General features: G+C 44.9%; 1 protein-coding gene across 2 annotated transcripts in view; it reads left to right on the top strand.

Moving 5' to 3' along the window:
* LOC126248529 (casein kinase II subunit beta-like) overlaps positions 1–16,114 on the top strand; it is a 78,174-nt gene that overhangs the window by 21,594 nt on the left and 40,466 nt on the right. For both annotated transcript variants that reach the window (XM_049949583.1, XM_049949584.1), the window contains 3 exons: positions 993–1,095; positions 3,217–3,408; positions 6,649–6,838. In XM_049949583.1, the coding sequence (XP_049805540.1) occupies positions 993–1,095; positions 3,217–3,408; positions 6,649–6,838 (485 nt within the window). The remainder of the gene's footprint in view (positions 1–992; positions 1,096–3,216; positions 3,409–6,648; positions 6,839–16,114) is intronic.

Here is a 16,114-nt window from a genome sequence, read left to right as displayed (position 1 = left end):
TGCGTTGTGGAGGAAGTGGGTTCGATTCCCATTACTACAGTTGATTTTCCCTTGGTTGGGGGACTGAAGGTGCACTCATCCTTGCAAGACCAATTGAGGTGCTTCTTGAATGGGAAATAGCAGCCCTTAGGGTCTGAAAAGCTAGGAGCTGCTGAGTGAGTGACCACTTCATCTCTTGTATTTTGTCAAAATGATGGTATATGGCATATGACACAGCTCTTAGTCAGCATCATGTTGTCCTTTGGGCCTGAGTTACTTTGTTGCAGATGACACAAGCAAATTCCAGCCCAACTGATTTGGATGTGATATTTTTGTGCAGGACTACTGTGTTCATAAAATTCTGAACCTTCATGTCAGTTCTATATTGCATGTGTAGTGCGTCACAGTGCTACACCAGGAAATGTTTGCTGCTGTAATTCTTTGTGAAGTTTTGTAACTTAAACCTATACCTTTTCTCCCCTTTCTCTATGTCCAGAATGTTACCAGTCCGTTTACCACCTTACCTGCCAACGTCTCCCTTGTATTCTTGCATCCCCCATTTCTTCTCTGCCTGTGTGTAGGTCGAACCCACAAATTCTGGATATTGGCTTCTGTATGTAACACAATGATATTGCAGTGTGTGATGCGTGCATGTGCAAACAAAGATACAACAGGGCTATGAAAATATTTGTTTTCCTTCTGTATAATTTTTTTGGGATATGGGTTGAGGCTCAGTTGAAAGGTGATATTTTATTGGTAAATTGTCAAAGCTAACAAATGTGATTTCATGAGAATAAGTATAATTATTGTTGTAGCACACATTTTCCACATATTGCCATTCAGTGCCATTGTGATGATCTCATATGCCAAAGCAGGTATTGACAGGTTCAATATTTTCCTTCCCTCTCATCCCCATGAGACACTATCTTCTTTCCTCTCTTTAATACTTTTTTCCCTTTCACTTGTACTTCACATTTCGTGGTTTAATTACTATTTTTATTACATGTTTGTAGGTTGATGAAGACTACATTCAGGATAAGTTCAATCTTACCGGATTGAATGAACAAGTTCCACACTATCGTCAGGCACTTGACATGATTTTGGATCTTGAACCTGGTAAGTTTGTACAGATGGGCTTCTGCTGATACTTGTCCTTGATAATAAATTCAAGACTTTGTACTTCCTCATACTTCATGAGCATCCCATAAGCTAGATCCTGAATGACCTCCCTCCTGCTCAGACAGTACTCTTATCTACTGAACGAACACATGGTTCTGTAAGCTGTGATATGCTTTATTGACATAGGTCTCTATTAGCTTTTGTTGATGTTGCTTCTGAAAGTAAATATGGTCCAGCTCACTTGTCTGTCACTAACAAATTTCTGAATGAATTGTATTGTCTTTTGTGTGCCTCATATATGCTTTGCAGGATATTGTCTGAGAAAATGACAAATGGAGTTTTGCACAAGTGATGTTTCCTAAATCCTTGCTGATTTGTGGGTAGATTTTCTGTGTCAAGGAAATTTATTATATTGAGACATGGAATATGCTTAATAATTCTGCAACAAACCAGTATCAAGGGTATTGGTCTGTAATTTTGTGGGTCAGTTCTTTTACTGTTGTTATACACAGGAGTCATTTATACTTTTTTTTCAATCTCTTGGGATTTTGCACTCTGAGAGATTTGCAATAAATACAAGCTATGTTAGGGACCAGTACCAAATTATTTAAATTCTACTAATGTGTAGAGACCATATAATCATGATCACTCAGCAAGACCACAATAAGCAAATGGAAGGGAAGGCTGTTAAATAACAAAAAGGACAATTGATCAAAACTTGTGCATTAGCTTCCTTGCTTTAACATTTGTTACTGCTCCTTGCAACAGTGACATAATCTTCTTCAGGTAAAAAATAAATCAGTATCAGGGAAATATCTAATCCTGACACATTGTTAAAGGTTGTTTAAGTTCTTAAGCTGACAAGTGATAATTTGAGAACCTTGTAAATTTATTAAAATGTGGATAATTTTCTCATACATAGATAAACAGATACAAAACTAATTTTCTTTCCCATGAGTAATTAAATGCAAAACTAGACAGATTTTTCACAGCTGCATCAACTGTAGTGTGTGTGCACTAAGAATGAATTGAATATGCCAGGGAAAGGGGGGGGGGGGGAGGGGAGGATGAAGTAGGGCTGTAAAAGTAATGACTATATTTTGTATTGTATATATTCGGCATTGTCGAGACATGTACCTGTTAGAAAGTATTCATTACTGAATGTTGTTACATATAAATGTTTTTTAATATTTGTTGTTGACACTACTAAGACTTGGGAAGCTTCGTGACACAAGTCACATTTAATCATTTCTTGCCTCTTCTGTGAAGAAAATCACAGTCTGCATATTTTCCACTACATGATTGCTCTAGGCAGTGAGAAAATGTACTACATTATCATTGTTGTGAGCACATTTGAATAGTATATTGTAAATTAGAAGTAAATTCTCCAGTCAGTTCTTGAAACTTTCTAATAATTCAACATTGTGACCAATAGAAAAGCCATTAATTTCCTGTACAGTAGAAACTAGAATGAGAAATCTATCATGGGGGAAGCAATTGGAGTCTTAAAAATACTACCAACTCATCCAAGCCGGACATAAACTGCATGTGGTAAAGGAAACATGGGAAACAAAATGTATTCAGTACTCTGTATCATTACCGACTTGGACTGCTAAGAATAAAAAATTAGAGGAACTGGCATGAACTGCATGTGAGGAAGAAGTAGTGAGTAATGAAACATTTCTGTGAATCCCAAGCTGCTGAGGTAACAAATTTGGGGATGCGAAAACTACCAACTCGACCGTAGTTGTGCACAAACTGTGTGTAGGGAATAAAACTTGCAGATATCTAAATATCTCAAACAGTAACGAAATGGTACGTAGTCTCATGACATATTTGTTATTTTGTAACAGCATGAGGATGAAGATCCAAAAGCAACTAGAGTTCTTTTCCAGCTGGTGGAGGTGTTTCGCTGCTGGGGTTGTCTACTACTCAATGTTTTCAATAAGCTCATAAACTATCATCCAAATGAAGTCTGGTTAGGTCAGAGTGATTATTTTGTGAGTGCTGTTTCATACATTTGGTTTTTTTTTTTTTTCCCCCTTGTAAAACTGATGCTTTGCACCAGTCTGTTGATGCTTGTGTGTTTTGTTAATAGGTTTTCCATTTTTCTTGCAGATGATGAACTGGAGGACAATCCAAACCAATCTGATCTTATTGAGCAAGCAGCTGAAATGTTGTATGGTCTCATCCATGCTAGATACATTCTTACAAATCGAGGAATAGGTCAAATGATTGAAAAATACCAATCTGGTGACTTTGGCCATTGCCCAAGAGTTTATTGTGAAAGCCAGCCAATGTTACCAATAGGTAAATAGCCAGTAGGCAGATTTAAGACTACTGTTATAGCAGAATTTTCCTAAAGTAAGAATAAATGATAAAAATGTTTCTTTTCCATTTTTAGTGTAAACTTCATGCTGTTTTTCTTTCCCAGTACACACACTCTACTAAAGTGTCCACACTTAGGTTTGTTAGACTTTGTCCACTCTGAACAAATAAATCTGTTGTTTCAAAAGCTTTGTGTTAAGTTGTCTCACTTTGTGGTGTTGCCACATTTTGTGTGTATGGAGTAACGTAGGGGAAGTAGAACCATAATTGACCTCAATAATTATCATACTAGTTTTCTTATTGGGTAATTAATGAGTCATCACATATTGTAAGTGCTAGAATTTGAAAAGCTTTTCAAGTTGGCTCTGTTGTATGTTAAAGTGATTGCATTCAGTTGTTGATAATCTGAACCTGCATGTGATATCTGTACAGTAAGTGTCCTCTGTATTGAGAAAGCTAATGATAGAACTTGGAGGTATAACATCTTTCATTATATCTTCCTCGAGTCTTTCCTTTCCTATTTAGAATGGCTGTGTATGGAGACAGATGTGTATTAGAAAAGGTTCTGTCGTAAGTGTAACTATCCTGTATTTATTCACAGTATGTTGCTTGTATTAGGGGCACCCTGTTAGTAGTGCTGTTGCTGCTGCTGCTGCTACTCATATTTTCTCTCTCTCTCTCTCTCTCTCTCTCTCTCTCTCTCTCTCACACACACACACACACACACACACACACACACACACACACACACAGTGGCAAGGGACTGAGTGAGGTGCACAGTGGTTAGCACACTGGACTCACATTTGGGAGATTGGCGGCTCAAACCCGTCTGTGGCCATCCTGATTTAGGTTTTCCGTGATTTCCCTAAATCGCTTCAGGCAAATGCTGGGATGGTTCCTTTGAAAGGGCATGGCCCATTTTCTTCCCCATCCTCTCCTGGTCTGAGATTGTGCTCAGTCTCTAATGACCTTGTTGTCGACGGGACATTAAACACTAATTTTCTCACCTCACAGTGGCAAGGTTATCGTTCTTCTTTAAAAGGAAGAAGTTGACAGACAGCTGAAATAGCTTAACTATTGCATTTAGCACACTCGTCTTGTATTTAGTCCCATTGTAGCACAAAACACACACTGTCATTATATTTTTAATTCCCTTGCAATACTATTCTCTGTTGTGGAAGTTTACTAGTTTTCTAGTTCATATGTTCAGTACCAGTCGTATCACATTTAAGATATTAAAACCCCACGAACTCCTCCAAGCAATGAACACCTAAGTGCTGTATACACAATATGTGGAGCAGATGGAGTACTGTTGGCCCACTTCTGTGTGGCATACATAACTGCAAATTCGCTATGTGGAATAGTTTTATCACAGGAGTCCTAAATATTAACTACCTAGCTGTTAGTCATTGTTGTAATTGGTAAACTTGCCCTTGTTACATAGGTAAAACTACTTTTTTTGCTCGGCATGTAGCAGTGTAGTGTGGAGAGCCTATTTACTAAGCATAAAGTTGTAAGGCAACCAATAACAGATATTTACTTCTTTAAACTTAGTTTGTGTTTCATGTGAACTTAAAATTCTTCACAGCTAAAATGTACAGAATGTTGTTATAATAATGGGGCAAATGTTATTCAGGTTACAATTCCGCTTTTTGTGAGAAAACTGTCTCTTTCAGTTACTTTCTTTTGGGCAGGTACTACAGTTGTACAAAATTTCTAAGGTGACAATATTTCTGCCGTTCACTGTAATTTTTATTTATTTTCCACTAATGAGCAATTTCAGCTATTGTGCCATTTTCAAGTGGTAGTTGCTCTGCACAAGGGCAAACCCCCTAGTTGTCCAGGCACCAGAACATGGCAAGCAGTAAATTACAACAATGTATCATGTGTACTACAAAAACAGTTTATGAACAGCAGGAGAAATGAAAAAACTTTCCGCTGCAAGTCGACTGTAGTCAAATAAATGTTCATAGTTCGGCGATTGTTGAACAGGTAATAACGTCAGCAACTGAGTGCACATAGAGGCATTGGTCTCATTTGTGTCAACATAAAAACTCTTTAAACTATTTTGTACTAGTTGTACACTTATTTTAATATTTGATTCTAAATATGTTGCAAATAATTCATTATAGTTAAAGAGGAACAATGATGTACATAAAAACAATATCAGAAGAAACACATTCATTACTCCACATTAAGGTTGTCTTTAGCACTTTTTTTGATCTCTTACCCAGTGGCATAAAATGTCAGTCGGCAAATTAAAATTTTAAAACAAACTGAAAGTTTCTCCTTGAAAACTTTGTTCCGAAGAAGAATTTCTATTAGTGTAATCTGTGATAGCTGGTGGGTAGGAATTACTAACTCATGTCTGTATATTTAAAATAAAAATGTTCAGCATGTAGCCATATTTACAAATTAATTTGAGATGTGAATTGAAAATGGCCCATTCCACATCATTAAGATTAATCATGCAAAGTGATCCTGGAACATGAAACCAGCCAACTGTTTACCCACCATGTGCTGGTGACCGTATGCATTGGTGACTTGTCCTTACTCACGTCAACTACTGCTTGAAAATCGCCAAAATTGGTCATTAGTGGAAAACAATCAATAATTACAATGGATGGTGTAAATGGGCCAATAGTGGAAAATAAACAATAATTTCAGTGGATGGTGGATATGTAGTCATTCCAGATATGGTCACTTTCATTGTCAGTGATATGCTCTGAGATTGAAGGTGGAGGACTCATTTGGATGAATGACATTTTATTACCCTCTGAAAAAAAATTATTGCATCAAAGATTTTTAATTTCGTTGTTAATTTAATAATGGAAAATCCTTGTAGAATGAAAATAATTTAGGGGCAAAAATAACAAACAACTTAGCAAATTGTAGAGGCATTGAATTGTCCACAGGCATAAAAAAAAGACTGTCTATGGCTTGGGAAAGGATTCATTCAAAAGCTAGAGAGATTTGTCATGTTTATGTGCCTGTTCATGAATTGATGCCTCTGACTTTAAACTTCAGCCCCCTGCTTTTGTTTTACATCCAAAATTTAGGGATGTTAACTTTTTATGATATTTTTTCAAGTTTTGCTGTTGGCATTGTATTTCTGTGTGAAATTAAGAAATGCTGGAACATATAAGACTTCAGCATTCAACAGTCATGTATTGCATGAAAATTTTAAACCTATAATTTATTATAGTGGTGAATGTTCCTTAGGTTTATCAGACATCCCAGGTGAATCCATGGTGAAGACATATTGTCCAAAGTGTATGGATGTTTATACACCAAAATCTTCACGACACCACCATACTGATGGGGCATATTTTGGTACAGGTTTTCCACAGATGTTGTTTATGGTGCATCCAGAATACCGTCCAAAGCGACCAGCTAACCAGTTTGTACCTCGGTAAGACCCTATAAGTTTTGAGTTCGTCTGTGCGTGCGTGCGTGCGTGCGTGCATGCGTGCGTGCGTGCATGCATGGGCATGCGCGTGTGTGTTCACCATTTGTGAATATAATTTCAGCTGAACATATTATTCTGCAGAACTGGCTTGTTGCAGACAGTGCATCTGTGATGATGATCTGTCATTGATGAGCTGTACTTGTCAACGTTTATACAATGCTTCTCAGATGTTATATTTTCAATAATTGAATGATCAGAATTGTTTTTGCCCTGTAAAAACAATCTGTTACCTATTGTACTGAGTTTGTTTACACTTGTACATTCTGAAGTACCAGTTTGGTGAAATAACTTGTAGTTGACCTTTGATTTTTCTTAGGGATATTAGGTGACATATTATGTGAAAGTGATAGAGATCTTTGTTGGCACTGATATGTCTGATTACAATTTCATTTCTGATTTGATGGGTGAGGCCAAACCAAAAAATAGCCAATTCTAGTATTACTGGAGTAATATGGTTTGATAGCATTTTTTTCTGCATTTGCTTCTTATGTTATACATAAAGTTCTCAAATTAAGTATTATCATTATCTTGAATTACTTAATTGTTTTACTCTTAATAATGCGAATAGCTGGTTGTCAAGGGGATGACTAATATTGATAAGATTTCACTTAGGTAAAAAAATTCTGTAACGAATTACAGTCACATAACACAATTTGATTACTGAAAAATTATTACTATGAACATAAAATGTTCGATTTAATTTATCCGGAGGGAGAAAATAAGTGTTTAATCCCCCTCCTACCCACACTGAAACTGAATTTGTGTGGTCTCTCCTTGTCATTCTAGAAAAGCCAACTAGTACCTTTAAGGCTCCCATAAACAGTCACACTTGTTTGTCAAATTTGCTCTTTCGTATCCCTGGCTTTATTGAATAAGCCCACAGACTTCCGAACAAAGTTTATCAATTTAAACTTACTTTTGAAACAGATGCTGTTCATGTTGTGAAGTATTTTGATACTAGCAGAAATGACTACCAATGTAGAGAAAGAATTTCTTGCGGTGACTTTGACAGTGCGTATAAATAAGAAAAAGCAAACAAGATTATTGTCCAGGCAATAGTTGAAACTGAGAAAATATACCCACAAAAATCTGCAAAAGTATAATGATCTATAATAAAATCTGCTAAAGGAAATAGTATACACAGAACCTGACAGTTACATCTACGTTTTCCAAATGGACGGTCAGTAACTTGGTACTTTGCACTCATGTTGAAAAAGAAGACCAAAGTATTCACAGATTCAATCTCTTCTTGATCCTCCAACGACAGTTCATTAAAATACCACAATGTGGGACACACATTGTCTTTGGAGGAACTGGAGGGCTTCATTATGTTCTCTTTATTTTATTGCACTCCTGTTTGTATGTTGTGTGTAGAATACTGATTTTCTTCTTAATATATACCTGCGTAATATATGGTTGGGAAAGATGCAACACCTCCACCATTTTGGTAACTGTCAGCGCTCTTTTGTTTTTTGTCCTTGATTGTAGTTTCCACAATTGTGGAAACTCACAATACAGAGAAAGAAATTGCAATAAAAAATTGTTGTTTATTAAATAAGTGTGTCTTCAGAATTTCTGGCAAACGCGATCTGTTTGACAAACATGTTACTCACAAACAGTCAAGTATTTGACAAAGCCTGTCGACGGCTCAGTGCTTCTGCTTTTCAGAGCATTGTCTCCTTTACTCCTCAAGCACTGACATTCTACCATAACTTGCAATTACTATGCAATTAAACAAAGCTAGTGATGTTTGACAAATTATTTGTGTGTGTGTGTGTGTGTGTGTGTGTGTGTGTGTGTGTGTGTGTGTGTTTTTTTTTGGGGGGGGGGGGGGAGGGGGGCTTTAAAGTGTGGAAGGAGTCTCTGTACGCTCTACTACATTTCTATTAGCCCCAATTTCTTCGAGAAGTAATGACACAAGTATTTTGTGTCTAATTGGCCTCAGTTGAGTAGCATTGGAAGATCCCCTGTACCCCAGTCTGCACTCTTCCTCTGTGTGCGTCGTGTCTGGGTGCTAATTGAAGTTCCCATAGGCAGTCATTACATCTACCATGAGTGTAATCTGCCTTGTGTTTAAGCCCAAAGTTGCAGAAGTTCTCTTAAAAAATAATTTCGACATTATTAGCTCGTCGTGTTTTTATTTATGGCTTTTAGTCCAGTATTTTACACATTGCCTCCTGATCCAGCTGCCTAGTCTAGATTTTTACCTTTGCCTTAGTGATGGTTACGACAGGTTCATCTACATCTACATCTACATACGTACTCCGCAATCCACCATATGGTGCGTGGCGGAGGGTACCTTGTATCACAACTAGCATCTTCTCTCCCTGTTCCACTCCCAAACAGAACGAGGAAAAAATGACTGCCTGTATGCCTCTGTACGAGCCCTAATCTCTCTTCTCTTATCTTTGTAGTCTTTCCGCGAAATATAAGTTGGCGGCAGTAAAATTGTACTGCAGTCAGCCTCAAATGCTGGTTCTCTAAATTTCCTCAGTAGCGATTCATGGAAAGAACGCCTCCTTTTCTCTAGAGACTCCCACCCGAGTTCCTGAAGCATTTCTGTAACACTCGCGTAATGATCAAACCTACCAGTAACAAATCTAGCAGCCCGCCTCTGAATTGCTTCTATGTCCTCCGTCAATCTGACCTGATCCCAAACGCTCGAGCAGTACTCAATAATAGGTCGTATTAGTGTTTAATAAGCAGCCTCCTTTACAAATGAACCACATCTTCCCAAAATTCTACCAATGAACCGAAGACTACTATCTGCCTTCCCCACAACTGCCATTACATGCTTGTCCCACCCCCTGCGGGTCCGGGGTAAGAATAGGCCCGAGGTATTCCTGCCTGTCGTAAGAGGCGACTAAAAGGAGTTTCAACCGTTTCGGCCTTCCATGTGATGGTCCCCCTTGGGGTTTGACCTCCATTTTTCAAAATTCTACAGAAGTACGAGCCTTTTGGGGAAGGACGCCTTACGTGGTGTACCACTGGTCCTCAGTGCACCAAGACCTTGGCACTCAGCATTGTACCGGCATTGTCACCATACCCACTATTCCTCAAATTGGGCCTAAACGCCTGATGGGTTGTACAAGTTACGCCCATAGTGCATCCCCATCTGTACCTATGATCATGATGGACTTTCCATGGCACCAGAAATCCAGCACGGTAGCCAGCCCGTTGTGGTGGGGTCGTCATGTACCCTCTAGGTTGTAGCCCCCTGACAACACAGGGATCGTACTGCCGATACCTGAGCTGCACCCTCCCCACGTCGGCCAAGGAGTAGATGCCCGTCTCCTTGGGGCATCAGGACTCCCGGCAACGGTCATCCTGCCAGGTGGCCCTTGCTGAGGCTGGGTGGCGTCTGTGGGGAGAGCCCCTGGTTGGAGTGGGTGGTATCGGGGCGGACGTTTCGCAGATGAAACGTCAACACGTATCAGGTCGCTCTGCGGCAGAGTCTTTCAAAAGGAAAGGTACTGTCTCTAGTTCTGGTTCTCCTGCCCTTTCCCCCTTGGCCACTCCCTGGGAGGAGGGACAGGCCCGCCGGCTTGGGGCGAAGTACTTCCCCCACTATTTGGTCTGTTCTCGAACCGATGGGGGGACGTTCGCCACCTCCAAGCCCATGTTCTTTGTTCAGCACATTGAGGACATCTTCGGGGAAATCGAGGCTCTCGGTAAGATGTGTTCGGGGTCCGTTCTTATAAAGACCACCTCCGCCACACAGTCGGCGGCGCTCCAGGCGTGCGACTGCCTAGGGGATATCCCAGTGTCCATTGTCCCCCATCTGGCACTAAATAAGACGCAGGGGGTTATTTTTCATCGGGACCTCCTGCTGCAATCTGATGAGGAGCTCAGGGCTAACCTGGAGTGCCGAGGCGTGCATTTCGTCCGGCGAGTCCAGCGCGGCCCCAAAGACCGTCGCATCGACACCGGGGCCTTTATCCTCTCCTTCGAGGGGGACGTTCTCCCGGAGAAGGTAAAGGTGATGTGCTACCGGTGCGACGTGCGACCTTACGTCCCGCCTCCTATGCGCTGTTTTCGGTGTTTGCGCTTTGGGCACATGTCGTCACGGTGTGAGGCTGAGCCCCTTTGTGGCGATTGTGGACGTCCTCTTCGTGAGGAACATACATGCACCCCACCACCTCGGTGCGTTAATTGTCCTGGCATCCACTCGCCTCGATCCTCAGACTGCCCCGCATATCAGAAGGAGAAGAAGATACAAGAACTCAAAACTTTGGATCGTCTCTCTTATTCTGAGGCCAGGAAGAAGTATGACCGCCTCCATCCCGTGCCGTTGACCACTTCGTTTGCCTCAGTTGTCCCCCCTCCTTCCGCGGTATCCTCACCCCTCTCCTGTCCCCCCCTCCGCCTCCTCCCCCCATCCGGGGTCTCTGCCTCTGCCTCCCAAATCCCTCCCTTCCAAATCCTCCTCCCCCTTGGCCCCCACCCCCTCTGCCCCAGGGGCCACCCTTCCTCCTCCCCCTCCTCCCCCTCCTCCCCCTCCTCCCCCTCCTCCCCCTCCTCCCCCTCCTCCCCCTCCTCCCCCTCCTCCCCCTCCTCCCCCTCCTCCCCCTCCTCCCCCTCCTCCCCCTCCTCCCCCTCCTCCCCCTCCTCCCCCTCCTCCCCCTCCTCCCCCTCCTCCCCCTCCTCCCCCTCCTCCCCCTCCTCCCCCTCCTCCCCCTCCTCCCCCTCCTCCCCCTCCTCCCCCTCCTCCCCCTCCTCCCCCTCCTCCCCCTCCTCCCCCTCCTCCCCCTCCTCCCCCTCCTCCCCCTCCTCCCCCTTCCCCTCCCCCTCCTCCGCCTTCCCCTCCCCCTCCTCCGCCTTCCCCTCCCCCTCCTCCGCCTTCCCCTCCCCCTCCCCCCCCTGCCGCCTGAGAAGCGATCCTCTTCTCAGGCGTCCATCGGGGAAACGTTCCGGACCCCAGCTTCCGAGGTCCGGCGTTCCAAAACGGACCCCGCGCGTGAGGACCTTCTTCGGGTCCAGCCCACCACCCCTGTGCCTCCTCGGACTTCCAAGAAGGCCTCCAAGAAGAAGTCTCTATCCCCCTCTCCACCCCAGCGCGTTTCGTCTGACGCTCCATCCGTGAGTCGCTACTCCCGGCCGTCCTCAGTTTCGCCGGGACGCTCTGCTGCCAGGCACTCAGCTGGCCTCTCGTCGGCAAGTGATGCTGCCCCTCCTGCACCACCAGGGACAGCGGCCGCAGCTGGCGACGACTCTATGGAACAGGATCCGCCTCCCCCCGGTTGTAGCGTTGTTCCCTCGAAACCTGGCCCTCCGCGGCCGTCGAGGTGACCAGCTCTTCCCCCGTCTCGTTCCCCCTCTTTTTTGACTAGCGATGGCCTTGTTACATTGGAACATAAGAGGTATTCGATCTAATCTGGAGGAATTACAACTGCTCCTCCGCCTGCACTGTCCGCTCGTCCTTGTTCTCCAGGAAACCAAGTTGCGCCCGACTGACCGTATTGCCTTTACCCACTATACCTCGGAGCAGTACGACCTCACCCCTGTGGACGGTATTCCAGCTCATGGTGGGGTCATGTTGCTCGTTCGGGACGATGTCTATTACCATCCCATCCCATTGACCACCCCACTCCAAGCAATAGCTGTCCGTATTACTCTTTCTGCTTTTACTTTCTCAGTTTGTACCATCTACACTCCATCGTCATCCGCTGTTAGTCGGGCTGACATGATGCACCTGATTGTTCAGCTTCCCCCGCCGTTTTTATTGTTTGGCGACTTCAATGCCCATCATCCCCTTTGGGGCTCTCCTGCATCCTGTCAAACAGGCTCATTCTTGGCGGATGTCTTCAACCATCTCAATCTTGTCTGCCTCAATACTGGCGCCCCGACTTTCCTCTCGGACTCTACTCATACCTACTCCCACTTGGACCTCTCGATCTGTTCTACCACTCTTGCCCGTCGGTTCGAGTGGTATGTCCTTTCTGACACTTCTGACACCTATTCGAGCGACCACTTCCCCTGTGTCGTTCGTCTCCTGCACCACACCCCATCCCCACGTCCTTCGCGCTGGAACATACCGAAAGCTGACTGGGGACTTTACTGCTCCCTGGCGACCTTACTGGACCACGATTTTCTCAGTTGTGACAGTCAGGTCGAATACCTCATGGCTGTTATCATCAATGCTGCCGAACGTTCCATTCCTCGTACTACCTCTTCTTCACGTCGCGTTTCCGTCCCCTGGTGGAACGAGGCTTGTAGAGACGCTATCCGTGCTCGACGACGTGCTTTACGCACCTTTCGCTGCCATCCTACGTTGGCGAATTGTATTGGATACAAACGACTCAGAGCGCAATGCCGTAGAGTCATCAAAGACAGCAAAAAAGCTTGTTGGGCCTCTTTCACCAGCTCCTTTAACAGTTGTACTCCCTCTTCTGTCGTATGGGGTGGCCTGCGCCGGCTGTCGGGCATTAAGGCCCACTCCTCGGTACTTGGACTGACCTCAGGTAATGAGGTCCTCGTTGGTCCTGTGGCTGTCTCCAACGCATTCGGCCGGTTTTTCACGGAGGTTTCAAGCTCCGCCCATTACCACCCTGCCTTCCTTCCCAGGAAAGAGGCAGAAGAGGCTCGGCGACCTCCCTTCCACTCGCTGAATCTGGAAACTTATAATGCCCCCTTTACTATGCGGGAACTCGAACGTACGCTTGCACTGTCCCGGTCCTCTGCTCCGGGGCCAGATGCCATTCACGTTCAGATGCTGGCCCACCTTTCTCCGGCGGGCACCTATAATCACGTCTGGACCGAAGGTCAGGTCCCCATGTGTTGGCGTGACGCCGTCGTTGTTCCTATACCCAAACCCGGGAAGGATAGACACCTTCCTTCTAGTTACTGCCCCATTTCTCTTACAAGCTGTGTCTGTAAGGTGATGGAGCGCATGGTTCATGCTCGGTTAGTTTGGTTTCTTGAATCTCGACGGCTACTTACCAATGTCCAATGCGGCTTTCGTCACCGTCGCTCCGCTGTTGACCACCTTGTGACCTTGTCGACATTCATCATGAACAACTTTTTGCAAAGGCGCCAAATGGTAGCCGTGTTCTTCGATTTGGAGAAGGCTTATGATACATGTTGGAGAGGAGTTATCCTCCGCACTATGCGCAGTTGGGGCCTACGCGGTCGCCTGCCCCTTTTTATTGATTCCTTTTTAACGGATCAAAAGTTTAGGGTACGTGTGGGTTCCGTATTGTCCGACGTCTTCCTCCAGGAGAACGGAGTGCCTCAGGGCTCCGTCTTGAGCGTAGCCCTTTTTGCCATCGCGATCAATCCAATTATGGATTGCATTCCACCTAACGTCTCAGGCTCTCTCTTTGTCGATGACTTCGCGATCTACTGCAGTGCCCAGAGAACATGCCTCCTGGAGCGCTGCCTTCAGCGTTGTCTCGACAGCCTATACTCATGGAGCGTGGCAAATGGCTTCCGGTTCTCTGAAGAGAAGACGGTTTGTATCAACTTTTGGCGATATAAAGTGTTCCTTCCACCATCCTTACATCTCGGTCCCGTTGTTCTCCCATTCGTGGAAACAACTAAGTTTCTAGGGCTCACGTTGGACAGGAAACTGTGTTGGTCTCCGCATGTCTCTTATTTGGCGGCCCGTTGTACACGTTCCCTTTATGTCCTCAGAGTTCTTAGCGGTTCATCTTGGGGAGCGGGTCGCACTGTCCTGCTTCGCTTGTATCGGTCCATAGTCCGATCGAAGCTGGATTATGGGAGCTTCGTCTACTCGTCCGCTCGGCCATCCCTCTTATGCCGTCTCAACTCCATCCACCATTGGGGGTTACGTCTTGCGACCGGAGCCTTCTACACTAGTCCTGTCGAGAGTCTTTATGCTGAAGCTGCCGAATTACCATTGACCTACTGGCGCGACGTACTGCTGTGTCGGTATGCCTGCCGGCTGTTGTCTATGCCCGACCACCCCTCTTACCAGTTCTTCTTCGCCGATTCTCTCGACCGTCAGTACGGGTTGTATGTGTCTGCCCTGCTGCCCCCCGGAGTCCGCTTCCGTCGCCTGCTTCGACAATTGGATTTTTCCCTCCCTACCACCTTCAGAGAGGGTGAGAGCCCGACACCACCTTGGCTCCAGGCTCCGGTTCATATTTATCTCGATCTCAGCTCACTCCCGAAGGAGGGTACTCCGGCTGCAGTGTATTGCTCACGGTTTGTCGAACTTCGTGCTCGACTTGCCGGTCACACCTTTATTTACACCGATGGCTCCAAAACTGACGATGGTGTCGGCTGTGCCTTTGTCGTCGGGGCTGCCACCTTTAAATACCGGCTCCTCGACCAATGTTCCAGCTTTTCGGCTGAGCTTTTTGCTCTCCATCAGGCCGTTCAGTATGCCCGCCGCCACTGCCATTCATCGTATGTACTCTGCTCTGACTCACTCAGTGCTCTTCAGAGCCTTGGAGCTCCCTATCCGGTCCATCCCTTGGTTCAACGGATACAGCAGTCCCTCCATTCTTTCGCTGATAATGGTTCTCCTGTCAGCTTTCTGTGGGTTCCCGGACATGTAGGAGTGCCTGGGAATGAGGCTGCGGATGCTGCAGCCAAGGCTGCAGTCCTCCTGCCTCGGCCAGCCTCCCATTGTGTCCCGTCATCTGACGTTCGTGGGGATGTTTGTAAGAGGCTTGTGTCGTTGTGGTGGGATGCTTGGTCATCCCTCCAAGGTAACAAGCTCCGGGCAGTAAAACCGTTCCCAACTGCTTGGACAACCTCCTCCCGACCATCTCGGCGGGAAGAGGTCCTTCTGACCAGGTTGCGGATTGGGCATTGCCGGTTTAGCCATCGCTACCTGCTCTCCGGTGACCCAGCCCCGCAGTGCCCTTGTGGTCAGGCATTAACAGTGCGCCATGTTTTATTGTCGTGTCCCCACTTTAGTCAATCTCGTGTTGTCCTGTCCCTGCCATCTACTTTACCGGATATTTTAGCTGATGACGTTCGAGCAGCTGCTCGTGTTCTGCATTTTATAACTTTGACTGGCTTGTCCAAAGACATCTAACCTTTTTACTTATTTTATCTACATCTTTGTCAGGTCTTTCTGGTGTCCCCCCTCGCCTTGAGTTTTACTAGATTCCATGTGCTCTAACAACAGTGACTGGGTGCTAATGACCTCAGTAGTTGAGCGCCCTTAAACCCCACAAAAAAAAAAAAAAAAAAAAAAAATGCTTGTCCCACTTCATATCGCTCTGCAATGTTACGCCCAAATATTTA

The sequence above is a fragment of the Schistocerca nitens genome, chromosome 3 (assembly GCF_023898315.1).
Source record: "Schistocerca nitens isolate TAMUIC-IGC-003100 chromosome 3, iqSchNite1.1, whole genome shotgun sequence".
In the NCBI taxonomy this organism is placed as follows: Eukaryota; Metazoa; Arthropoda; class Insecta; order Orthoptera; family Acrididae; genus Schistocerca; species Schistocerca nitens.
Note: the sequence above shows the minus strand (reverse complement) of the source record. Positions and strands in the feature narration are given on the sequence as shown.